Below are 26,621 nucleotides of genomic sequence, written 5' to 3'. Positions count from 1 at the left end.
TGTCATTGTCCACGCATGCGCATTCCAGTCCACTGTCCTTGGCTGCCAGGTTACACCAATGTTGCCCAAACCATTCTCATTATATTAACAATGGTTGGACTTCCGGACAGACCTCATATTGCTTGTCTACTAAGTATCAAACCCTATTCTAGGCACTGGGACAAATCCCTGCCCTTGTGGACCTTATATACTAGTGACTAGACACTACACCAACTTCTTGGAAATGGCCTTTCAAATGTGAAGGGCACAACTTTTCGTGTCGTGAATGCAAATGAAAGAGGCCTGTCCTGGTTAATTTTCTGCGTTACTTCATTATTAAGGTAGACTCTTAAAAAAAAAAAACAACAACAAAAAAACAGACCCAGCTTATTATTAAGGGCAATTTTAAACGTAATAAAAAAATCAACAGAATAGTACAATAAGCCCCTAAGTATCCATCACTCACTTCAACAGTTAGTCATTCGTGGCCAGTCTTATTTCATCTAATATTGCACACCCCTAGTATTTTGCAGTCAATACTAGACATCATTTCAAGCAACAAGAGCTTTTTAAATCTTGACACTAGGATTAAATCGACAAATCGGGGAGACCATGGGTTCTAGAACTGTGTGTGCAACAATGCTCTATCTGGATCTTCTCTCTCTCCCTCTTCTTTTTTTCTTCCTGTTCTAGTTAAGCAATGTTTTATGAGACATATTTTGTGATTTTTTAAAGAATTAAAACCCCCCACAACTTTGTAAACCTGCTACCTCTTGAAACTGAACAAAGACGTCTGGTAAATCTGCCTCTCAGCAAGACACACAAATGTTTCAAATGTTACATTCTTTTGAGATTCACATTGTCTGAAAGCCCAGAAAAAGGCTTTTTAATGTGATTTTCAATATAAAACAGCCTTCTGTCTCATTTTATTGGCACTGGGCTTCAGTTTCTGACCTCTGACATTCAGACATGAATAAGCAAAATAACTTTTCTTAAAGTTGGTGAGAAGCAGTCAACGGGACAAAGAGAAATGATTGCTTTACCATAGTCTGAAAGTATTGTGATTGCTGATTTCACATGTTCCGCTCACTGGGCAGCCTAGGAAACAGGTAGACTTTCAAAGGTTTCCTGATAACTATTCACTCTCAACACTTAAAAGGACACGCCTTTGTTTTTAGCTTGCTTAGCCCTGCCGAAATAATCTTAGTGAAACAGTGCAACTGGCTAGCTGGATGAATTATATGTAAGCTTATATTTTTCAGCGATGTTATTTTCATTGGCAGGATAGAGAGATTTGTTCTTCTCAAGTAACAGTTTGTAAGAATAAAACATTAAAATCACTTTGTTTGGATGGCTTCCTTTTCCATTTTGCATTTCAGTTACATTTTTGCTCCCTGTGAGGTGGAGCTCAAGCTGCCTGATCTCCTCTCCCTGGAAGACTTCCATGGTTGGCTCCAGGAAAATGATGATCCACACAAGTACTGTGAATATAGGCTTGCTTAGGAGGGAATTGAATTTTTTTCATAAGTCCGTCTTCTGACACAGGGAAGCCTGAGAAATAGTCTTTGGGTTTTGAAGACAGAAAGGCGTGTCTGATCTGCTGGGTACTACGATTCCACATCTGGAACTCAACCTTGGTGTCTTCACCTGGAAAGGGGGTGATGACATGTATCTATGATTGGGTGGGTTAGCTCATTTCAGCCACTTTGCTTGTGACAGTGTTTTCTACTGATTTCTGCCTTGTGTGAGGGAGATAGCAAGAAATTTCTTGTGACATATATGTTACATCTTATATGTGACCTAGGGGCCCGATTCAAGGGGACTATTATATTTTCTTGTTCATTTGTTGACTGGCTGACGGCTCTGTTTTGGCCAATTTTCTTTTCAGCCACCATTTTCCTCTTTGAAATGACATTTTGCTTATCTCTGCTTGCAAAATCTGGCTCATCTTTCCAAGTCTGGCTCAAGTGTCATTTTCCCAGTGAAGTGTCCCAAGTCTCCGGAATTATTCGTTCTCAGATCTATTTTTACTTTTAGCATTGCTCAGTACAATTTTCCTCATATTAAAGTTGCAGACTTTTTTTTTATTTTTATTACACAGGATGTAAGCAGTTTGAGGCCATGGCCTATGCATGGATGTGATTGAAGATGTAGATCTGGAAATTATCCATGGGAGGGTGAAAATTAAAATTGTGAGATGGGAAAATTATAGGCGGGCACACAGAGATGGAAGGCAAATTTTGTATATGATCATGCTTTAGGAATAGAAACAGAAAAAAGACCCAGAGAATGAGAATGTTAAGGAAGGGCCAAAGGAGTACAAGAGAACCCAGGACAATGCCTTTGTAGAACTTGAGAAAAGAAGAATCGAAAGAAGGGGGTGTTTCATAGGACCCACCAGTTCCACATCTGGGTATCTATCTGAAGAAAACAAAAACACCAATTCTAAAACATATATGCACCTTGTCTTCATTTTAGCATTATTTATTATAGACAAGATATGGAAGCAACCTAAGTGTCCTTTGATAGATAAATGGGTGAAGAACACACACAGACCTTTCCCTCTGACAATCACCATACCGTTGTCTGTGTCTATGATATTTTTTTTTCTTCTTAATCCCTTCACTTTTTTAGCCAACCCCCACCCCTCCCCTCTGACCACTGTCTGTTCTCTGTATCTATGAGTCTTTTTCTACTTTTTGTCTTAATTTATTTTGTTCATTAGATTCCATATATATGTGAAATCATATGGTACCCATCTTTCTCTGACTGGGTCATTTCACTTAGCATAATATTCTTCGGGGTCCATCTATCCTGTTGCAAAGGACAAGACTTTCTTCCTTGTTATGGCAGAGTAGTATTCCATTGTGTAAATGTACCACAGCTTTCTTGTCCACTGGTCTACTGATGAGTGCTTGGGCTGCTTCCAAATCTTGGCTATTGTAAATATTGCTGCACTGAACATAGGGATGCATATATATTTTTTGAATCAGTGTTTCGAATTTCTTCAGATATATTCCCTGGGTCATAGGACAGTTCCATTTTAAATTTTTGAAATAACTCCATACTGATTTCCATAGTATGGAAATGACTCCATAGTGGCTGCACCAGTCTGCATTCCCACCAACAGTGCACTAGGGTTCCCCTTTCTCCACATCCTCACCAGCACTTGTTGTTTGTTGGCTTATTGATGATAGACATTCTGACAGGAGGGAGGCGATAGCTAATTGTGGTTTTGATTTGCATATCTGATGATTAGTGATGTTTAGCATCTTTTCAGGTATCTATTGGCCATCTGTATGTCCTCTTTGGAGAAGGGTTTATTCATGTTCTTTGCCTGTTTTTTAATTGGATTGTTTTTGGTGTTGTTCTATAAGTTCCTTATAATTTTGAATATTAACCCCTTCTCAGATGTTCTCCCATTCAGTGGGTTGTCTTTTGATTTTGTTGAGGGTTTTCTTTGCTGTGCAAAAACCTTTTAGTTTGAGGCAGTCTCATTTATTTATTTTTTCTTTTATTCCTCTTGCCCAAGGAGATATATTAGAAAAAATATCTCTACATGAAATGTCTAATATTTTACTGCCTATGTTTTCTTCTAAGATTTTTATGGTTTTATGTCTAACATTTAAGTATTTAATCCATTTTCAGTTTATTCTGGTGTATGGTTTAAGAAGGTGGTCTTATTTTATTTTTTTTGCACTTATCTATCCAATTTTCCCAACACCATTTATTGAATAGACTATCTTGACTCCATTGTATGTTCTTGCCTCCTTTGTCAAATATTAATTGACCATAATGGTGTGGGTTTATTTCTGGGCTTTCTATTCTATTCCATTGATCTATATGTTTGTTTTTATGTCAGTACTATGCTGTTTTGATTACTATGTCTTTGCAGTATCAGGTAGCATGATTCCTCCAATTTTGTTCCTCATTCTCAAGATTACTGTGCCTATTTGGGGTCTTTTGTGGTTCTATATAAATTTTTGAAATATTTATTCTACTCCTGTGAGATACATCATTGGTATCTTGGTAGGAATTGCTTTGAATCTGTAAGTTTCTTGGTAGCATAGACATTTTAATGATGTTAATTCTTCCTGTCCATGAATATGGTATGTATTTCTTCTTATTTGTATCTTCTTCAGTTTCTTTCTTCAGAAGACATGGAAGGTTTTTAAGGAAAGGAATAATAGAACTATAGTGACATAACCTTGACAGATGTAAAATATCAAACCCTTTTATCAAAGGGATGGAAGCCACTAGAAAGAAGAGGAGGAGGAGATGAAAAAGACAGGATTAATGGAACAATATTTTAAAGATGGCAGGAAGGATGTTTCAGAGGAAATCACTGCTTCCCTGCATAGTACACCCTCCCATAAATTTGATTTCCATGAAGTGAATGCAGCAATATAATGGAATATATTGCCATAGAATCATTTCTGCCTTTTCACGGGGCATTTTATTTGTTCAGAAACCCTGCCGGTCAGTGGTAGTCAACTGACTCAAACAACTGAAGGAATCAGCAGCACTTAAGCAATAGAAAGTAAAGCTAATGGAGTCCATGATAAGAATGAGTTAAAGGTCTGAGGGGCATTCTGGGTCCCAGAATATTTTATAATACAAGTTAAAAAGAAATATTACTGTTTTTTTAATAGGAAAACTTTGTTTTTAAGTTTGAAAAAGAATATTATGGGGTTTTCTACTTTCTATTGCAGATAGACCAACTCCAGATGAGGACAGTCATGGCTAAGATCTCTCTAGAGCAGGGGCCAGCTCACGGGTCTTGTCCAAAGACCTGAAGATATGGCTTATATCCTGTGCCAACATTTTCTGGTTATATGAGATATTTTTTAGTTACTTAACTTCTTGGTCCTTCATCCCCTCATGTATGATAATCATGCTTATTTTATAACAGTTTCGAAGGATTAAATTTATTTGCTACATCTGCCCATAATGAATACTCAATCAAAGTAAATTCTTAAGTGGTTTCCACACCTTCCCATGACAACAGTGCCAAAAAAAAAAAAAAAAAAGAGAGAGAAAGAAAAAAGGAAAAAAAAAAAAAGCAATTTTAATCTTTGGGAATGGGATTCTACCATGGAACTGATTTCTACTTAGCAATACTCTCCTTACTTGCAAGGGTTTTGGCAAAACCCATTAAATATTTTCTTTTAGACTTTGACGTAACATGTTGCTATATGTTGACTTTTCTTCCAGTTAAAGATTTGGAAAAAAGAAAGGATACAAAACCCAGAGTCAAGGTGGACAAAGGAAATGGGAATAAACCATCTGCCCCAGAAGGTCAGTTCAAAAATATTTTTTTTGATTTGCTTATTTTGGGGGTTCAGTTGTTTTAATAACACCAGCAATGCACACATATGTGGCTGTTGGTCCCATCAGAAGATGGGATCTAATGTGAAAATCTTCCTCAGCTCTGTGTCACTTCTTCTTGCTTCCTCACACATAATAACTGTCAACACCTCCCTCTCCTTTCCTCTGCCATGTTCAATACATCACCAGGTTCTAGTGAGTTTATTTTCTGTTGAAACACTGACAGAATCTGTTTATTTCTTTCCGTGTCTACTGCCAATACTCAGCTAAGGTTCCATTTCTTCCCTGACATACAGTATGTTTTTAAAGCAAAATCTCAATGGGTTCTCTACCCAGAAATTAGAGCCATCTTTTCAAAATAAATCTGACCCTGTGCTCTGCCTACACACACCTTAAAACACCTTCAATAGCTTCCTACTGCTCTTAGAATAGAGGCCAGAATCTTTAGCAAGACCTCTGAGGCCCCTGTGTCTCATGTCAAAGCTGCTTTCCTCCCGCTCCTCATCTAACAACTCACCGTTTTCTACCCACTGGCCTTCTTTCAAATTCTTTAAAGATCGTGGTCTCCCATACAAAGTCATAGCACCTGCCGTACCCTCTGCATGGAACAGATATTCTCCCACATCACCACTCTGCTTAAGTATCTTTATTATTTTTCCTTTTACAGCTCAGTTCAGTCATTATTTTTCTCCTAAGCATTTCCTAACTTTCTCGTTTGTTACCACCCTCATGCAACAGGTAACTTTCCTTCACGGCATTTGTCACAGTTGTAATTTTACATATGCTTGTAATTTGAATGTCTGCCTTCCCTACTAGACTGGGAGTTTCAAGAGATCAAGGATTGTATCTGTTTTTGCTCCTCATTGACTCCTCAGCATCTAGCAGTTTCTGATACATAATGAATGTTCAGTTAATATTCACTGAATAGAATGACAAATAAATGGCCTACTAAAAATGTTACCTACTAATTAATACCTAAAAAATAGTCACCCATCAATTTTTCCGTGTTTCTTTTCACCCTATGACATGAATTTTCAGTCACTGTTTCATAAATATACAAATGTACACACAGACTCCCATATTGTGTTTCTTGTCCTGTGCATCTCTTTGCCTCTTTAAGAAGTTTCCATGTGATTGTATACAGGAGGTACCATAGCCTAGTGCTAAATTGCATGAGTGTTGCTTTGTCTGCCTGAATTAAAAGCCTGCTTTTTGCCACTTTTAAGCTTGGATGATTTGTATTGGTTATCCTAATCTCTATGTCTCTGTTTCAGGTGCATTTTAGAAATAAACTCTTAGGGAGGTGGAGGAGGTTATGGGGGGGATAAACGATGATGGATGGAGGCTTCACTGGGGTAGTGAATACACACACACACACACACACAGGGCTCCCCGAGGAGTATGCCGGAGCAGTGAGCATTCACTGGTGGTATGGGCAACCTGTCTTAAGGAGGAAGTTGAAAACAATGGTGATGATCCAGGCCAGAGTTAGGGCTCCCGGGAGGTTGAGGGGGAGTATTAATGGGTTCCACTGGAGACAAATAGGCCTTCCCCACCCAAGCCTTCATGCACCACTTCCCGTAGCCTCTCTTTCAAGACCTGGCTGTCCCACCATTTGCATTCCACTGTGGTGTTCTTTGTTTTCCCTGCATTCTACAATTTTTCATACAAGAGCCTACATTGATAGTGGCTTAGATACAATCAGACATATTTCACATATTTGAGGATTTTCGTTGAAATGCAAAGAGCTAAGAACCTTAAGAGAAGTTGCTATGAAGTTAAATAGGTACTTGTTTTCAATCTGCTATGGGTTTCTTCAATAATCCCAAACACACTCCCCTGCAGAAGTGGTATTTGCCTTTGAGCATAACATTTGCATATTTGCATCAATGGCTATTTCTCTTTTGTTGTCCAAACAGATTTCTCCAGTTATTTTTAGTGTGTGCATAAGAAAGAAAGAACACAGAATTTGATTGGAAAGGATTGAGACAGACAGGAAAAGTAACATAGGGTTCCCCTTTTATTTTCCTCTTAATAATGTTTTCAATTAAGATCTCTGGTCCTTTTTTTTGTAATGGAATATGTATGTATGTATTTTTATTTTCTACAATGAGAAAACAAAGGGAGGGTGCCAATGTTCTCTTTTTTGGACGTTGGGGGAATGAGATGAGCGTAAGTTCTTTCAAGGACTTAGCAAACTATGGCTCTCCTTCTTCATTCTCCTCCTCCTCATCCTCTTCTGTATTCTCTTTATTGTTATAATTACTATTATCTAGACAGCTGATAAGGTGTTCCAGGAGCAACACTAGGGTGGACTAGAATATCTATGTTCATTAGCACAGGCAAAATTTGAGGAAGTCCCTCTTTCTATGCTTGTGAGCTGAGTGGGGAAAAAGTGAGAATTGGCTCCCAAGGGACTGTACCCCATTCAGATTAGACATTCAAATTTTCATACTCTTCAAATGCTCTGGGATCCTTCCGTGCAAGAAGTTAGTATAGAAGTTGCTCAGAGATGGTAAAAGTAGGGTGCCTGGCTGAAGCGAACTTGAAATCATATTTGAGGAATGTATGGTTAGCTCAAATGCTAGATCGCCACAGATAAAGGAATGTCAAGGAAGAGGTCATAATCCAAACCTTCGAAACACAGAAGTAAACCATGTGCCTTGAGTAAGAGAAGACACTAAAATGGCAGTCTCAGAATCCATGAATTTTATTTATGGATGATCACATACACACTGTGAAATAGTAATATTATTAAACTCATAGAAAATATTCAAGCCAAGAGATGGAATGAATGCGAACCTATGAACAAAAACAGGTGATCTGAGATGGCACCAAATAGAACATAGGAAATTCTAAAGAGCACGGATAAAAAGATAGTCACACCCAGAATAATGCTGGTGAAACTGTAGATCACCAAAGTCAAAGATAAGATTTTGAAAGACAAAAGGGGAATGAAGAGGAATAAAAAGGAATAGAAGCCGTTTCTAAATAATGGAGATCTAGCTATTGTTGTAGCTGTCTGTTCTTCAAATCATTGTTTTTCGAAAGTGATGTTAATTAATTCAATTTATTAATTAAAATAAAAAGGCTGAGCCCTGGCTGGTGTGGCTCAGTGGATTGAGAACTGGCCTGTGAACCAAAGGGCTGCTGGGCACGTGCCTGGGTTGCAGGCCAGGTCCCCAGGTGGGAGTGCGTGAGAAGCAACCACAAATCGATGTTTCTCTCGCTCTCTTTCTCCCTCCCTTCCCCTCTCTCTAAAAAAATTAATTAAATAAAATCTTTAAGAAAAATTTAAAAATAAGGAGGCCGAGAAGTTCAGCATGCTCAATGAACTGGGGACATGTGTTTAAAGAAGAAAAATATTAATTAAAAAAGGAAGGTTGAGAACCCCTGAACTGTCCCAATCTTGTGACAGAAAAGCTGTGATATAATTTTGGCCCTGTTTCTCCTCACTTCTGTCCCCCAAGCATTCCATAACATTTCATAGAAGCACAGAGCAACTGCAAAGATAGTCTATTGCGCTCAGGGTGTTAGACACGTTGTAGGTCTCTGGAATTGAGTAACTAGTCAGAGAAAAAACAGAACAGAACATGGTTATGAAACGCTTGCCAGCCCAAAGTTTAAGAGAATACAAACTAACATTTTCATCAGGTTATTTGATTTTTCCCATATTGGACTTTCCTTTTTCTTCAGATTTTCCTTGTTACTTATTGAGATCAGCGTGGTTTAGTATACAGCGCACAGGTTTTATGCTCCAACATCTCCTGGAATGAAATCTTCTTTTGCTCTCTCCCTAGCTATGCAACCTTAGGCATGTTTACTTCGCTAAGTCCCAGTTTCCTGCAAATTAGCATAATAGTCAAAACGAACATGCAGGGTTGTGAGGATTAAATGCTATCACACGTGTACATGACTCAGCTGGGACAGAGCAGACAGAGCTGTCAGTTCCCATCCTCTTTCCCATTTCCTTAAAAAAAAAAGTCTTGTTTTCAAAGAGAAAATATTAGCGTACAGAATGCAGCAGAGTGGAGTGTCTTACATTATCAGTAGCTCTTTGTAGAATATTTGGGTTGGTGTGCTTTAGACTCAAGGAGTAAGGTTCAGAGTCCCTTGGAGAAAATTAAGAACAAATGTTTTTATTATAAAAATGCAAAAGTAGATTTCTTGGTTTTTACCTTGGTGTGAAGAAAAAATTATGTTTTCAAGAATTTTAAAAAAGCCATGAGACAGAGTCAGTCATTTAGAAAATAATCATGCATTACATAGCAACATGCCTTACACCCGTGCACAAAATGGTAAGATTTTCCCGAGGACAGGGGATGGGATTCTCCTAGCAGCAGACCTCCAGTTTTCTCTTGCTGCCCACCCCCTCGCCTCTCTTGATAAGACAGTTTTAAAGGATTTTGACATCTTTTCTGTTGACCTCCAGCAAATGGTATTATTCTTAACCTGTGAATTCTCCAGTGGTAAGAAATTATAGCTCTGCCTTAAGCAAGTTTTCAAATGTCCTCATTTCTTAAAGAATTTGTGACATATCTTTTTTTTTTTTTCTTTTAAATCAGATACTTTTTGACTATGAGCACTGCTAGAGATTATGGCGGGGTCTGTCCCCTGTAGGTACGCTTGGGCTTGTCTGATTGATACCTTTCTTCTTGTCGAAGAATTTTCTGTTAAGCATCTTGCTTCCGTATCTTGACTGTTGGCGTCAAACTGAACAGGTGTTTCAGCCTTCAAAATTGCAAAACGTCAGACTCTGGTTGTTATTGACAAATTGGAGTAACAGGGATGATTTTGTTGCTCTTTTTCAGAACATCACCTTGAACAATCAAGGTAAACATATGGTCAAATCATGTAGTACTGTGTACAGAGTTAAAAATAATTGTGAATGTAATACACTGGCTCCTGAGATGAGTTTTAGTTTTAAATGGTGAGGGTTATTAGTACCCTCTATTGGGTTAATATTAACTTAGCATAATCAGGAAATCAGCAGAGAATTGTACAAATAAAAATTTAGAGCAAACTTGATATAAAAGTATGTAAATGGGACCATATATTTTCAAAAGAAGTAAAACTCATTTTAGGCATGCTACATTGTGGTGGGTAGAATTTGGAGAGGGTAGACAGAAAGAGATGGTAAGGGTGGGGGTGATAAAAATTGAGTCAACAGTCTCAAAAATTGAGCACAGTGAATTATTTAGATTTAATTTGGTAGGTGGGGGAGGAAAGAAATATTTTTAAAATTTAGAGTTGGAAGGTACGTCGAGAGCCATGTAGTTCAGCCAGTTGAGAAGGTGCTTGAGGCTCTTCAGCCTGCCATCATGGGTTGACCAGCATCTGCTTTTATTGACAAAGACCTCACTCTTTTCCAAGGCAGTGGTCTACGAAAATCTGGACTGTTAGAAAGTTCTTTCTTGAATTGGGTTGAAATCCATTTCCTTGTGGGCATAAAAACACTCTTAATCCCCCTTCTGTAGGACAGCTCTTTTAGTACTTGAAGACAGCTGTCATGTCCGTTCCAAGTTCCTTGCGGTTTATGAGCAAAGGAGAAAAATGATGTTTATAGGATTTTCAGTCACTCTTGAGATGCAGGGCTCTGAGTGACAGCTGAAAAGTTCTTTTGGCTGTGGTTCAGGGATTGGGCGTCTCATGCCTGCAAGTCGTCATGGTGTTATTTATTCCAGGTTGGATATAGTGCAGGCGAGTATGACTTTGACTTCAGGCTATCTTTAATTGCAAGGCTTGGCAATCTTTCCTCCCTCCCTGCCTCTCTGCTTCCCTCCCTCATTTCCTTCCTCATCTCTTCCTTCCCTTTCCCTTTCTCCCTTTCTCCTTTCTTTCCTTTCAAATGCTTCTCTTTGGCGGTAGGAGTTGAATAGCTCAATAGCGAAGTGGTTCAAGTTATGGAGTCAGTTCTGGATTTGAATCCCAGCTTTTCTGCCTGTCCAGTGTGTCATGATGGGCAAGTTATTTAACTTTTCTAGTTTCTTAACCTTTCTTTTTCAATGGAGTGAGAAGAACAGCTATCTTATAGAATTAATATCAGGCTTAAGTGGAAAAGATATATGCAAAATCTGATAAAAGTGTGATTAAATTGTAGGTCTTTTTATTATTGTGAAAATATAAAGCAGTGAAAAGTGTCTGCCATGGTCGATAAATAAGTATGTGTATTAGGGTTCTTCCTATGGATGTAGGATATATATATGGAAGGAGATTTATTGTAAGTAATTGCCTCACCTGATTACAGAGGCTAGAAATCCCAAGATTTGCAAGCCGCAGACCCCAGGACAGCTCGAGGTGTAAGTTCCTGTCTGAAAGCTGGCAGGCTTGATATCCAAGAAGAGCCAGTGTTTCAGCTCAAGTCCAATGTTCCAACTCAAGACAGTCTGGCAGGAGCAGTTCCCTTTTCCTCAGCCTTTTGTTCTCTTCAGGTCTTCAGTCAATCGGACGAGGGCCACCCACGTTAGGGAGGGCAATGTGCTTTACTCTCATCCCGAAACACAGACACTCACTCGAAATAATGTTTGATCAAATGTCTGGGCACCTTTTGGACTAGTCGAAACATGAAATTAACCATTGCTATACAGTATATTTCTAGGAAGTGAGAAGTTCTGCAAAGAAAAATAAAACAGAATAAAAGCAGAGAGTGATAGGAAGTGCTGTTTTAGATTGGGTAGTCCTCTGTCAGAGATGCTTTGAAAGGTAAGTCTCCAAGACTGGACTGAATGAGTAGTAAGTTCACTCTGATTAATGTGAACTCCAAATACAATTGAAATCAGCCACCTGCTCCCCATCTGCTAGATGGACAAATTGTAACATTAGTACGACAGATGACTAGTGCCCATCCATGTTGCATTATGTTAGGACACCTTCCATGGTAGCGGTATGAGAGAAAAGTCATATTGAACCCGACATCTGGAAGACCTGACATCAATTTCAGGCTCTGCCAGTAACCACGAAGCCATTCACTTGTCTCACTGAACCTCAATTTTATTTCCTGAAAAATGAGAACGATTAACAGCTCTCCACAAGAATGTTGCATTAGATGTGCCAAAGTATTGAAAAACTCTTGTAGAAGCACTGAACTCTTGGAAAATGTAAAATTATATTAACTTTTTAAAAAATCCAGTGATGTAACTGAACCCAATCTTGAAAGCGAGCTCTTAGGTTGAAAACTTGAGCTTAACTTCATGGGAGACGTAAGTGAAAAATTGTTCTGTGACCACAATTTTCCATCAGGTATCTTGGTTGATGAATGGTATACCTAGATATTTTGCTAGTGGCATAGAAAAAAATTATTTAAAGCCACTAAACGAGTCAGACTAATGCTGGTAAAAATCATTGTGAGATTTTTCTGATTGCATATTAAAATAATCAGAGTAAAAGTAGTACATGCTTTCCTTTCATTCAGCTTTGCCTCCAGCATTGGAAAAATATTAGGGAAGACAGGCAAACCTGATACAATCTTCCTGATCCCTAAATAACTGTAATCCACTTTCCCAGTGTGGTGGTGGAACTGGGCGGGAGGAGAGACTGCATTTCATTCAGCCACCACGCTTCATTTTTTAATGCCCTGATGGCTGGATAAATTATGTGAGAAGAGGAATTCTTTTCAACAGCACAAGTCAACGTAGTTCACATTCATTGGTGAACTATATGCCAAGCGCTGAGCCAGACAAAGGGAATAAAAAGATAAAACACAAATTTCTTACCTCTCAAGGAGTTCAGTCTAGTCAGGGAGATAGAAATGGAAATAAATGGTAATAGTCCAATGTTAGTACAACAAAGCAGGTACCAATGTAAAGACAGTGAGGAGGGACAGATAAGGTTTAATATAATGATGTGCATAGCTTCTGGATCTAGAATGTTGGCAAACTGTTAGCTTTCCCAAGCCTCCTCACCATGCACCTCCAGGTGTAGGTGTAGGATGGGAATAGTCCCTTCTGATGTTTTCTGTGACATCAGTGTCAGTTATGTTTGTGATCTGGCCTGACTATTGGGTGCTATTCTTGACTGCAGTCAGCTGCTTAGCTTTTTTTTTTTTTTTTAATTAAAAAAACACTACTTGGATTTTCAGAATTGTATGTTAAAGACCATATGAAGCTAAGCGCTGAATTAAAATCTGGTTCAAGAAATACTTTTCTCTGCTTCTTTGCTTTAACTTTAACTACAATACTGAGGTAAACAAAATTATTTTACTTAAAACGATTGGTTGTGAAGTATTGTCTTAACAATAAAAGCATATGTACTTAGCCCTTTAAATGCTGTTTTAAATTACATTTGGCGGCAGAGTTTTACACATCAGTCCCTTGGGCTCCCAGATGTGTCTGAATTTTCACCGCTGAATTCCCTGACTCATGTTAAGATGTTTAATGTCTTCTTTCTGATTCATCTGTCCCCATTTAAGAATGCTCAGATGGGTGACATATCTGCCAGTGGAAGGAGATATTTGTCATCAGTGCTGAACCTGAGCTCTTACTTTTTAAATAACATTTGAATGTACATGGTATGAATGTACCACAGTTTGTTTAACCATTAATCTGTTGACAAACATCTGGACGAATTTAATTTATTGACTATTAGGAATAAAACTGTTATGACTGTTTCTGTACATTTTTTGTGTGTGAGTGTAAGTTTTTATTTCTCTGGAATCAATGTCCCAGAGTGCAGAGGTTTGGTTTGTATGGTAATTTTATGAATGCTTTTAAAAGACACTGCCGGACTATTTTCAGCATGGTGTGAATGATCCAGTTTCTGTACATGCTTGCCAGCCTTTGTTATTACCATCATTATGCTTTATTTTAGCTATTTTGATTGGTGGGTAACAGTGAAAACTCATTGTGGTTTTAAGTTGCATTTCCCTGATGGTTAACAATGTTGAACATGTTTTTATGTGCTCAGTTGCCTTCTGTACATGCTCTGATGAAAGAGCTGTTCTAGTCCTTTACCCATTTTCTATTTGAATTGTCTGGTTATTTACTAGTGAGTTTGAGAATTCTTTATGTGTTCTATGTACAAATCCCTTGTTGAATGTGTGGTTTGCAAATCTTGTCCCCAGTTTGTAGCTTGTCTTTCCATCTTCTTCATATGAACTTTTTCAGAGCAAAAGTATTTTATTTTGGTCAAGTCCAGTTTATCAACTTTTCTGTTTATGGATTTGTACTTTGGTGTCAACTCTAAGAACTCTTTGTCTAGCTCTACATTCCAAAGATTTTCTTCTACTTTTCTTAAAAGTTTCATAGTTTTACTTATTACATTTAAGTTAATGATCAAGTTTGAATTAATCTTGGTATAAGGTAGGAAGTTTAGGTCAAGTTTGTTTGTTTGCATGGATATTTAATTACTCCAGCACTGTCTGTAGAAGTATTTTTGCGCATTTGTCTAAAATTATTTTTAGATTTTAAATAATATAGTTGAACATATTTGTATGGATCTATTTTTGGCTTTTCTATTCTTTTCCATTGATGTGTGTGCCTACCCCTCTGAAATACCAGACTGTACTGATTACTATACCTGTACTGTTAGTAGGCTAAATATCTGGTAAAATAATTCCTTCCACTTTATTCTTCTTTTCATGATTGTTTTAGCTATTCTCGGGTCTGTGCCTTTCCATGTACATTTTAGAATAAGCTTGTCTATATCTAAAAAAAAAAAAGAAACGCTTCTCTCTAAGGTTTGGTAGGAATCACATTAAATCTATAGATAAATTGGAGATAATTGTCTTCTTCACTGTATTTAGTCTTCTAATCCAGGTATTCTTTGATTTCTTCTATCAATAGTGTAATTTTCAGCACATGGATCCTGCAGATGTTTTAAGTATATACCTAAATATTTCATTATCTTTGGAGCACTTAGAAATAGTATAGAATTTATTATTTTTTCCAGTTGAAGGATCACAAATTGTGTATCATTGTGAGCTTGATTTGTTTTTTGTTTGTTTGTTAATGTGATCATCAATGTAGTTAAAATTCTCCTTCATTCATTTATTGGGTATATATGTTTTCTCTTCTCTGAAGTTCCTACTTATAGTTTTTACATTCTCCTGATACTGATTCTTTTAAATTTTTTTATATCATACATGTATGCTCCCAGTTGGAACTTTTCTTTAAAAATTTTCTTAAGGTTTTTGTCAATCTTCTAATTTATAGTCAATTAATTTTACATCTTACTTCGGAGTTAAATAGAATTTACTTTTTTCCTTTTTATTTAATTTATCGAGGTGACACTGGTTAATAGATTATATAGAATTTTATCTCCAAGTCAAAATGACTTGGAAGAGCTAAGTAGACAGAACATCTTTATTGGAATTTTTTAAAAATAGAAAATACCTCTTTTTTTTTTTTTTTAAAGAAAATACCTATTTTAATAGTCCTTTTCTGTGTAAGCAGAGATTGTTCCCTTAGACCTTATCTTCAATGTACCGAAACAAAATAGTAAAATAATATTCTCTATAGTTTTGGAAGAGAAAGAAAAGTACTCTGCATTTGAGGCATGTTTCCCCATTAAAATTGAGAGAAATTGATTCTTAGGCTTCATAAGACTTCAATTTTAAATTTCTGTCCCATGATTTCTTGCAGTATTCTGTTTTAGAATATTTCAATCTGCCACAGTAGGATTGCATCCCAAGTTGGTGGTGGCTTTGTATTTGGTTATTAAAGAAGGAAAACTTAGTGTCCCTAAATATAATATATCAACTTTGAATTGAGCTGTACTATATAGCTTTCATATTGGTATCTGAGTATTTCACCAGCAAATACATTTTCTCCATCTGGTAAAAGGATCTAGGTATCCTATACATACTTTTGTCTGGGGAAAAACACCAAGATTCTTTTAGCAAACTGTGGTTTTCTAGGTGCAGAAATATATATTAAATTTTCTAGCCAACAATAATAATTCATCTATTTTCCCCCAGGAAAAAATATATTTACTTTATTTATGAATGTTTCTATATTTTGGGTTATTTTAATTACATAAATTATATTTCAAATATTGTTTCATTGTCATTTTAATGTTAGAATACAAACTAGGGACTTGTTGAGCAATTTCAAGAAGCTGACAAGATATAATATAAAGAAACACACACACACATTATTCATGATCTCCAGTCCTACTGTGAAAATTCAGCAAAGTTAAGTAGTTTTTTGGGAAACACAAACTATACTACAAAGAAATGCTAACAATACCATGAAATGTTGAAGGGTTCTTAAATACATTAAGAATATTTTAGCTCTGGCTGATGTGGCTCAGTGGACTGAGAGGTCGCTGGCTCAATTCCCAGACAGAGCACATGCCTGGGTTGCGGATCAGGTCCCCAGTTGGGTGTGTGCAAGAGGCAACTGAATCTCTCACACACTGATATTATTCTCCCTCTCTTTCTCCCTCCCTTTCCCTCTCTCTAAAAGTAAATAAATAAAATAAAGTAATTCTTTTAAAAAGAATATTTCAGCTCTGTGTGAATGTAAGTGGTAGTTTTTACCTCGTCAAGCACAGACCTACCCTATATATCAGACAACCTCCTCCTTTGGTGCCAAGACAGCTAGCTGCTTGCCCTTGGCACCTTGCCCACAATCACTGGAGGCTGGGACTTTCCAGGCCCCTGGCATCCTGTTCTAAGTCCTTATTCTGAAGCCTACTTGAGCCATTAAAAAAAAAAAAGATCAATTCCTTAAATGATTGTAAGGGACACGATCTTATTGCCACACAGACACAATACAATAGTCCCTCTTATTGACTATTTCACTTTCCATGGTTTCAGTTACCTGTGGTCAACTGTGGCTCAAAAAGCATCAAATGGAACATTCCAGAAATAAACAATTCATGAGTTTTAAATTGGGTACCGTTTTGAGTAATGTGATGAAATCTCCCACCATCCTGCTCCATCTCGATCCACCCACTCAGGCCACTAATCATGTCTTTGTCGTTGCATCCGCTCTGTATATGCATCACATCTGCTAGTGACTTAGGAGCCACCAAGGTTATCAGATCCACTGTCATGGTATCTCAGAGCTTGTGTACGAGTCACCCTTAATTTGACTTAATAATGGCTCCAAAGCACAAGAGTAGTGATGCCTGCAATTAGGAAACCAGGTTATGACAAAGAGAAATTATAAACTTTATCATGCATATGTATGTATAGGAAAAAAGATTATAGTATATACAGGTACTATTTGTGATTTCAGACATCCACTGGGGGTCTCAGAATGTATCCCCAGCAGATAAGGGGGGTAACTGCTGTGAGCACAAGAATTTGAATTTGAAGAAACTCTTTCTTTGGCCCTTTCCAATTTTCTTCTTCCAAAAATCCTTTCTACTTTAGCAAACGTCGGTGTGTCTTTCTTAGACAAAATGCATGGCCTTGACATTTCCCTTGAACTTAGGAAGCCCTGATTTTTCTTCTCCCGTTGCTTTCTCTAGCTTACTTAGCGCTACAGGAGAGCTGCCTCCGCTTCCTGGCCACCCTTCCCATCTCTGCTTTCCCTCTCACACTGGTGTTGCTAAGACCTTTCCAGGAAAGAATCTATAGGCCAACACCCAAAGCTGCATGATTTTTGCACAGATATTACTTTCTAAAATATGCAGAAGGCCAGAGTTGCCAGGATGGTGGAAACCTGCCAGTGCTTTGCTAACTATTTCCAGAACACTGGCTCTGCTGCCAGTTGTTACGATGATTTTTACCTAGTGAAAATGAATTTAAGGGAAGAGTTGTAAAAATGTGGTTGCCTTAATGGGAACTTTATTGTATTCTTAGCACTAAGTTATTTGAAAGACATTAAAACAGTCTGACTCTTTTCAAAGTTCCAACAATAACAGGAGTGCTTTTCTGGTTTGTCCTTTGCAGAAGTGAAATTTTTCTGTGAAACTCCAGCTATTGCTGATATTGTAATCCTGGTTGATGGTTCATGGAGTATTGGAAGATTCAACTTCAGACTGGTTCGGCTTTTCTTGGAAAACCTGGTTACAGCGTTCGATGTGGGCTCAGAGAAGACTCGAATTGGTACACCTTCTATTATTAATAGTAGTCAGCTGTCAATGTAAAACTTTTGGGAAACTTCTTAAGACATTTCAGCCCTGGCTGCTGTGGCTCAGTGGACTGAGTGTTGGCCTGCAAACAGAAAGGTCGCTGGTTTAATTCCTGGTCAGGGCACGTGCCTGGCTTGTGGACCAGGTCCCCAGTTGGCGGCATGCGAGAGGCAACTGATCGATGTACCTCTCACACATCGATGTTTCTCTTCTTCTCTCCTTCCTTCCCCTCTCTCTAAAAAACAAATAAATAAAATCTTTAAAAAAAAATAAATTTCAGAAATATTCTACAAAGTGGCTTTCAGAATTACAAGGTCAATTATAGTGCTGTTCTCTAAAGTGCAACTTTGGATCAATAAATACTTATTCCTAGTAACGTTACTATGACACTGTTATTCAATTAATTATTGAACATATTTTAATTTTTTGGAAGTCAAAATCTAATTATAATAATTACAGTTGGCTTAAGAATTTTTTGGGTAAAAGTTTTATTTTTAAAGGAAACAGCTCAATCTAGTGAAACAGTAAACTAAAAAATAAGTGGAAATTGGAAATGGTTTTATAGTAGAAGACAATCTTTGCCAAATTAACTCTAGCTGAGATAAAAAGCAAATAAACTTTTACACCTTTGAGCAACATGTTCACTTTATTACAAAAAATCTCCTAGTTTTACTTTTAAATAGTCATTAAGGAAACTGCTTCCTTTGAAAGTAAAAACCAACATATACATCTAGAACTTTTATTTATAAACATAATCAGACTTTTTAAAAACATGCTAAGTACCTCATTAGGTGGTCACTTCTAAATGGCTAGAGAATAGATGCATTTTCTCTGCCTCCAGATAATTAATTCTCCCAATTAATTCCTTAAATTAATGCCCCCTCCCCCTCATTTGCCCTTCAGGAATCCTTCTTGAAAGTACATAGTGAGGCAGAGAAAAAAGTGTTGCAAGAATTAAGTGGGACTTCTGTTCAAGATGGCTGTGTAGGCAGACATGGCTCACCTCTTCACACAACCACAGCAAAATTACAACTGAAATAAGAACAACCATCACTCAGAACCATCAGAAATCGAGTTGAATGGAGTCTGACAACTACAGAACCCAAGAAATCACATCTATCCAGACTGGTAGGAGGGGCGCAGATGTGTAATGGGCTGGTCCCTCGCCTATGTGTGGTGAATAAAAATTTGGGAGGGCTATCTCCAGAGTGAAGAGTCCTAGCCCCACACCAGGCCTCCCAGCCCAGGGTTCCAGTGCCAGGAAGATAAGTCCCCACAACTTCTGGCTGCAAAAACCAGTGGGGATTGAGTCGGTAAAAGAAACTGATGGAGCCCCCAGCAGTTCCTCTTAAAGAACCCAAACATGGCCTCACCTACTCAGACTCACTCTCTCTGAGCTCCAATACTGGGGAAGCAACTTGAAAGACACCAGTGATGTCCAGAGAGAAACTGAGGTGTCTGGCATCAAGGAGCAGAGACTATTGTCCCTTTTCTAAACCCTCCCCCAACAGAGCCAGCAAGCTGGTGCCAAATTTGAGACTCCATCAACCTGGCTAACACTCTTTGACCTGCCTTTGGGATCCCCAGAGACTCCACCCCACCCAACTTATGGGCCCACTCACACTGCTTTTCCAGATGAATGGCTGGTCTTGGCTCATGCTTCACAACTTCCTAAATCCTATGAAACAAGCAACAGCTGGCCTTGATGAGCCCCAGGCCTGGCACTAGCAGCAGCCAGCTTAATTTCACAGCTTGGCTTCACCTGGGAATCTCCAAGCCCAGAACAAGTAGCAGGCATCTCAGATTGCTTTATAGCTCAAGAAGGGAAACCTGGGCAAAACACAGGTGGGGCCCGACCTTGACCTGCATTATTCAGGGAAACCCCAGAGCCAGCACACTCAGTGGACAGCTACAGACCATGTCAGAGCACCACCACCCTGTCCCTGCACAGCTGATCTAGCACGGAGGACAGAGGTTGGTAGTTAAGTGGTCACAGCCAGTCCTTGCAGCTGACTGGCCTGGGTAAATCCTTCTCATTGACCTGCCAACAGCAACCAAGGCTAAACTACAAGAGGAGGGTGTACGCAGCCCACACAAAGGGTGCACCTCGAATACCCAGCTTGGGTGATAGAGGAGGCTGTGCTACTGGACCCTACAGGACACCTACCAAGACAAGGAGTCAAAGCAGTTCTACCTAATACATAGAAACAAACACAGGGAGGCTGCCAAAACAAAGCAACAAAGCAACATGGCTCAAATGCCAGAACAGATTAAAACTCCAGGAAGAGAGCTAAACAAAATGGAGATAAGCAATCAATCAGATGCAGAATTCAAAACACTAGTTATAAGGATGCTCAAGGAACTTAGCGAAGACATCAACAACATAAAAAAGGTCCAGTCAGAAATGAAAGATACTCTAATTAAAATAAAGAACAATTTACAGGGAAACAACAGTAGAATGGATGAAGCTGAGAATCAAATCAGTGATATAGAACATAAGGAAGCAAAAAACAACTGATCAGAACAACAAGCAATAAAAACAGAATTTAGGAAAATGAGGATTATATATGCAGCCTCTGGGATAACTTAAAGAGGTCCAACATTCACATCACAGGGGTACCAGAAGGAGAAGAGAAAAACAAGAAATTGAAAATCTATTTGAAAAAATAATGAAAGAGAACTACCCTGATTTGATGAAGGAAATGAACATGGAAGTCTGAGAAGCACAGGCAGTCACAAGCAAGAGGAATGCAAAGAGGCTTATACCAAGACACATCATAATTACAATGCCAAAGGTTAAAGATAAAGAGAATCTTGAAAGCATCAAAAAGAAAGAAGTTACCAACAAGGGAGTTCACATAAGAGTGTCAGCTGATTTCTCAAGAGAAACTTTGCAGGCTAAAAGGGATTGGCCAGAAATATTCAAAGTGATGAAAAGTAGGGACCTACAGCCAAGATTGCTCTACCCAGCAAAGATATCATTTAGAAGCAAAGGGCAGATAAAGAGCTTCCCAGACAAGAAAAAGCTAAAGTAGTTTATCATCATCAAACTATTATTATATGAAATGTTAAAAGGACTTGTCTACGAAAAAGATAAAAAACTATGAACAATAAAATGGCAATAAATACAAATCTATCAACAACTGAATGTAAAAAAACAAACTAAGAAAACAAGGATAGAGACAGCATCATGGGTACAGAGAGCATTTTGATGATTGCCAGATGGGAGGGGCATGTGGGAGAATGGTTGAAGAGGGGAAGGGATTAAGAAGTGCAAATAGGTAGGTCAGAATAGCCGTGGGGATGTAAAGTACAGTGTAGGAAATGGAGTAGCCAAAGAACTTGTATGTATGACTCATGGACATGAACAATTGTGAGGATTGCCTGAGGGAGTGGGGGCTGCTGGGTGGAGGGGGAACAAAGAGGGGGGAAATCAGGATACCTGTAATAGCATAATCAATAAAATATGATTTTAAAAAAAGAAAAAAAGAATTAAGCAGCTCATCATTCTAGTTTCTCGAATTGTGCACTAGACCTTGGAGTAACCCATCATTTCTGGGTGGGTTTTCTTTCTTTTCCAGGTCTTGCACAGTATAGCGGTGACCCCAGGATAGAATGGCACTTGAATGCCTTTAGCACAAAGGATGAGGTGATCGAAGCTGTCCGAAATCTACCGTACAAGGGAGGAAATACGCTAACAGGTATGTTTTTTTCAGTCCATATTTTTAGCCATGTATTTTGCTGAAAAATAGTTTTGTTTTTCTATTCTGCCTGTTTGTAAGACTTAGCATAATATTTTTTAAACCAAACTAAAGTTCTTAGGTGCCTCTTTTCTCCAACTCAGCTTTTAGAGTTAAAGCCCAGACATCTCATTCCATTGAATGTCATGTCTCAGGAAGGGCTTGGTTGATCTGCAAGAAAATGGAGCCGTCTCTGAGGCTGACAATGTTCAGTAGCTGTCTTAACCTTTGTGAGTCCTTTTTCCTCCCTCTCTCTTTAGCTGTTTTTCCTTCCAGTCACCCTGTCAATGAAATATAAACAAATTCCCTACCTTATTTTCAAGAAAGGTATTTTCTTGATCCTTATTCTGCCATCAGTAGTTACCAAGAAAATATTTGTGGATCCCTGGCTCACTGATACTTGTGATAAATGAAGAATGTAAGAATACTCAGGTGATAATTATACCAGCCACAAGGGGTTATCACAGGTTTTAACAGTACTACATGCTATTTCCTTCCACAGGCATACAATGTACATGCTAAATTAAAACATATAGGTGATGTCATTGAGTTACAAGGAACCCAACAAAATCTGGACAATTGCTTTGCCAATTTGAGGCATAACCCAATGGGTTTTTTGTTAAGACAACCAAAAAATTATTTAACACAAATCCTGAACAATATTACAACTTTTCTGTTTTTTTTTTTTTTCTTGGTGAAAAGTACCATCCTCAAAAGGCAGGAGTTTAGTTATTCTTTTAGATCTGCCCCCACTACCTCTAAGAAAGAGAGAGAGAAAGAATTCTTGGTTCTTTAGGCCACCATTAGCAAAACTGAAGATGTAGTGATGATGTTTGGAAGAGTCACTATTGTGTGGGTATTCTTGCTTTATCCTAAATCATAAAGGTTGAGATTTTCTTGTACACAGATCTGTCATTATCCTTTGGCCATGAATGCAATGTTCTTTAGAAATGCTAATTTCTGAAATGATGGAGTATTCAGTTATTTTTATTACCTCTCTTCTGGTGGATTTGAGTTTTTCATTTGATCTGTCAAGGAAAAGGTTGTTAGAAAAATGAAGATGAAAGTTTGCATCTAATAAAAGTCCCTTTAGTTCACTAAGTTACTCATCTTGTGGTTATATTTTGCAGAATTGGAAGGGTTTTTATTAGAAGCGGTTAGTTTGTGTTTATTTTTCCTTGTTTTCTCCCAGGTCTTGCTTTGAACTACATTTTTGAAAATAGCTTTAAGCCAGAAGCAGGAGCAAGGACTGGAGTATCCAAAATTGGCATTTTAATCACAGACGGAAAGTCCCAGGATGATATTATTCCACCATCCAGAAACCTTCGAGAATCTGGTGTAGAACTGTTTGCCATAGGTATGTTATTTATGGTCCTTTCTCAACAATGGGGACAGACATACAAGCTCTTAAAATAATACGTGATGCAAAGTGCACTTCACTGAAAGCCAGGAGACCTGAACATTTTCTAGTGTTGGCTCTCATCATGACTAGTCATGTGATCTGAGCCCAGCTTCCTTACATTTAGGAAATGGAAGTGATGGTAACTGTCATGTAACCTATAGTGTGAGAATCTCTAGGTGAGATTCCATACATAAAATGTTGTGAAAGCATTAAGTTCAATGGCTAGGCTTATACTTGTTACCTTTTATTAGTCAGGACTTTTCTCTTTAGTATCTCTTTGTAGGCGATCTCTTTTCTGGTAGTATATGGTGAAACTAATTTATTGTTTTCAAACAGTTAAGGTCCTGAAGCTATTTAAAAAAATCACAAAGTTCCAGATACGTGGTATTATTTCTCTGAAACTCTTTTTAAGGTATCATTATTATGGAAAAGGATATATATGTATGGCACACATGCAAAATAACTGCAAAATATTTAGATGATGCAACTTTTCTCTCGATTAAAATGTTTACATTTTCTTTGGCAGTAGGAAGGTCTTCTACTTAGTAGAGACCCACAAAACAAAAACAAACCCTAAAACAAGACACAGTTCTTCTGGCCCATTCCTAGATTTGCTATCAAAATGTGGTTTATAGAATGTTGCATTCAAGAAGTATTTACTTATTTTCTGTGCCAGACATTGTGGTAGGTGCTGGGGCACAGAGGTGATGAGGGCCAAATCTATACAGAACAAGTCTCTTCTGAGTCATGAGGGTCGTTTTCTTTCTTCCCATGCTGTTTACAACGAATCATTTTGCTATTTTTGGAGTGATTTCTCTCTCTCTCTCTCTCTCTCTATGTATATATATATATATAGAGAGAGAGAGAGAGAGACATAGATAATTTGGGACTAAATGTCATGAAATGCATTGCTGATTATTAAGCTCATTGCTTCAGCATGTACTAATGTTATTTTGTTTGTGGACCCAGATCCAGCTGTGCCTTTTAGAAGCTATTGTAGAAGCCCTTCAGGCAAGAGACATCAAAGAAATGGATTTAATTTTTATTTTTTAATTTTACTATCCTTTTGCCCAACAAAGGAAATCCCATCAAAAGACGTTAACTAATGGGGGATTAATTCATGTGTTTACGCTCCATTTTATGCTCTTGTTAATAATGAATGGATGAGTTTTTAAACAAAATGTTAAGTGAAGTCAGATGTGATTTGGACCTTTTTTCAATTTTTTGGAAATTACCTGAAAACCAGTAGTATTTATTATTGTGTGACCCCCCTAAAGCAAATAGTTAAGAAAGAAACAAGGCTTTGTTACTCGGTGTGTTGAGGTTGGAAGATAAATTAAGTGGCAAAGCCAGGCATCTAAGGAGCAATTCATGCTTTGCCTCAGGTAATCTCTCTCCCTTGCTTCAGCAGTACCTCTTTTATACCCTCCGATGATTACAATGTCGGGGATTTATAAAGAGATGCTTCTTGTTTGTTGAAGCCCGGGGAAGAGAAATCTACCTTCACACCCATAAAACCCAACCCTGTACCTCCCTTTTCTATTTTTACTTTCATTGGTAAATATTTTCTCATTTAACGTTCAGTCTTCGGACAGGTAGCATGATCTAGTGGTGAAGAGCATACGGCAGAATCCCAGGCATACATTTTCTGGTTGTATTTCCTTGAGCAAGTTAATTAACCTCTTGGTCCATCAGTTTACTCATATTTAAAATGAGAGAGACAGTTTTGCCCAACTCAGAGGGTCTGTTGCCAGGATTGAATGTATTAGTATACAGAACACAATGAAGTACTTGGGGACATAGAAGCGCACTAAGCGTTAGCATTCACTGCTAAGATAGGTACTGGGGAAGCTACATGAGGTTTCCTGTCTCACTCTACTAGTCCAAACACCCAGCATCGCTTGACCTGTATTAAGGGAATTCAATAACTGTTGTGGAAGAACCAGAGCTTCTCTTTGGTGATGGATACTAGCCAGCCACTTGTATTTGAGTATGTTAAAATTTTCCCAAGCTGTCTCTTAATACTATATTATAATAATATGAGTGATAATATTAATTGTATATTTATTTTTATTCTAGCAGTAGCTCTTAATTTAAGTAAACTTGTTTTTGTAGAAATTTACACCAGAAGTTTTGATAGTTTATAATACTTGTTTAATTACTACTGCTTCTGCGGTAGCCATGCAAGGCAAATGTTAGTTTCATTAAAATATCTTCTGGCTAAGACATATTGAAAAACTTAAGATAAACCATTAAAAAATGATTCTGAAGGTGACTTTTATAAAGCATGGGATGGGAGAGATGTGCCTCGTTAAAGGAGCGAATGCACTGATTGCAGTGGGGACTGAGGGACTCGGGCTGGGAGCACTGCTGTTGCTTTGTCACATGGGGCATGAATGTCACAGCCCTCCCTGTTGTCCTCAATGCAAGGCGTGAAGAACGCGGACGAGAACGAGCTTCAGGAGATCGCCTCTGAACCAGACAGCACTCACGTGTACAACGTCGCCGAATTTGACCTGATGCACACGGTGGTGGAGAGCCTGACGCGGACCGTCTGCCTCCGTGTGGAAGAACAGGACCGGGAGATCAAAGGTACACAAGTCTCAGAGAGCAGCCGTTCTGTGCACAGGGTATTGCTCTGAGCCAAAGGCTGTTGTGGACTGTGAAAATTCTTACCATCCTGGTTTTCTAACTAGAGTCCTTTATTCTCTTGAAAAGTGAGTGAATCATAAGAGTAGAAACGGGGGTATATTGGCAGCTTTATGGGGGTGAGGGAAGAGTACTTAAACCGCTAGATACTGGTCTCCATGGTTGTGCATTTAGCCCATCATGTTGGTTTCTTTTACTTGAACATTGCACTTTCAGATAATTGTCCATTTACATAGTAGAGAGAGAAAATGTGTGCACAGTTTTCCAGGTTCCCTCAATGGTAACGTACTGCAAAACTAGTCCACTATCATGGGCTGGGTGTTTGGCACTGATGCAGTCACGGTACAGAATATTTCTGTCACCATAAGGATCGTTCCTATTGTCCTTTCATAGCCACGTTCACTTCAGTCCCTCCCCCAACCTCCCCCTAACCCCTGGCAACCACTAATCGGTTCTCCATCTCTAAATATTTTTTATTTTGAAAATCTTATATAAATGGAATT

General features: G+C 38.2%; 1 protein-coding gene across 1 annotated transcript in view; it reads left to right on the top strand.

The window, feature by feature from the left end:
- COL14A1 (collagen type XIV alpha 1 chain) overlaps nucleotides 1–26,621 on the top strand; it is a 184,933-nt gene that overhangs the window by 30,846 nt on the left and 127,466 nt on the right. The window contains exons 5-9 of the mRNA XM_090283415.1: nucleotides 5,194–5,277; nucleotides 18,146–18,301; nucleotides 21,909–22,028; nucleotides 23,260–23,424; nucleotides 25,900–26,061. Coding sequence (XP_090139541.1) covers nucleotides 5,194–5,277; nucleotides 18,146–18,301; nucleotides 21,909–22,028; nucleotides 23,260–23,424; nucleotides 25,900–26,061 — 687 coding nt within the window. The remainder of the gene's footprint in view (nucleotides 1–5,193; nucleotides 5,278–18,145; nucleotides 18,302–21,908; nucleotides 22,029–23,259; nucleotides 23,425–25,899; nucleotides 26,062–26,621) is intronic.

The sequence above is a fragment of the Furipterus horrens genome, unplaced genomic scaffold (genome assembly GCF_987537825.1).
Source record: "Furipterus horrens unplaced genomic scaffold, mFurHor1.1.pri manual_scaffold_7, whole genome shotgun sequence".
NCBI classification, from domain to species: Eukaryota; Metazoa; Chordata; class Mammalia; order Chiroptera; family Furipteridae; genus Furipterus; species Furipterus horrens.
This window is presented reverse-complemented; position numbering and strand designations above follow the sequence as displayed.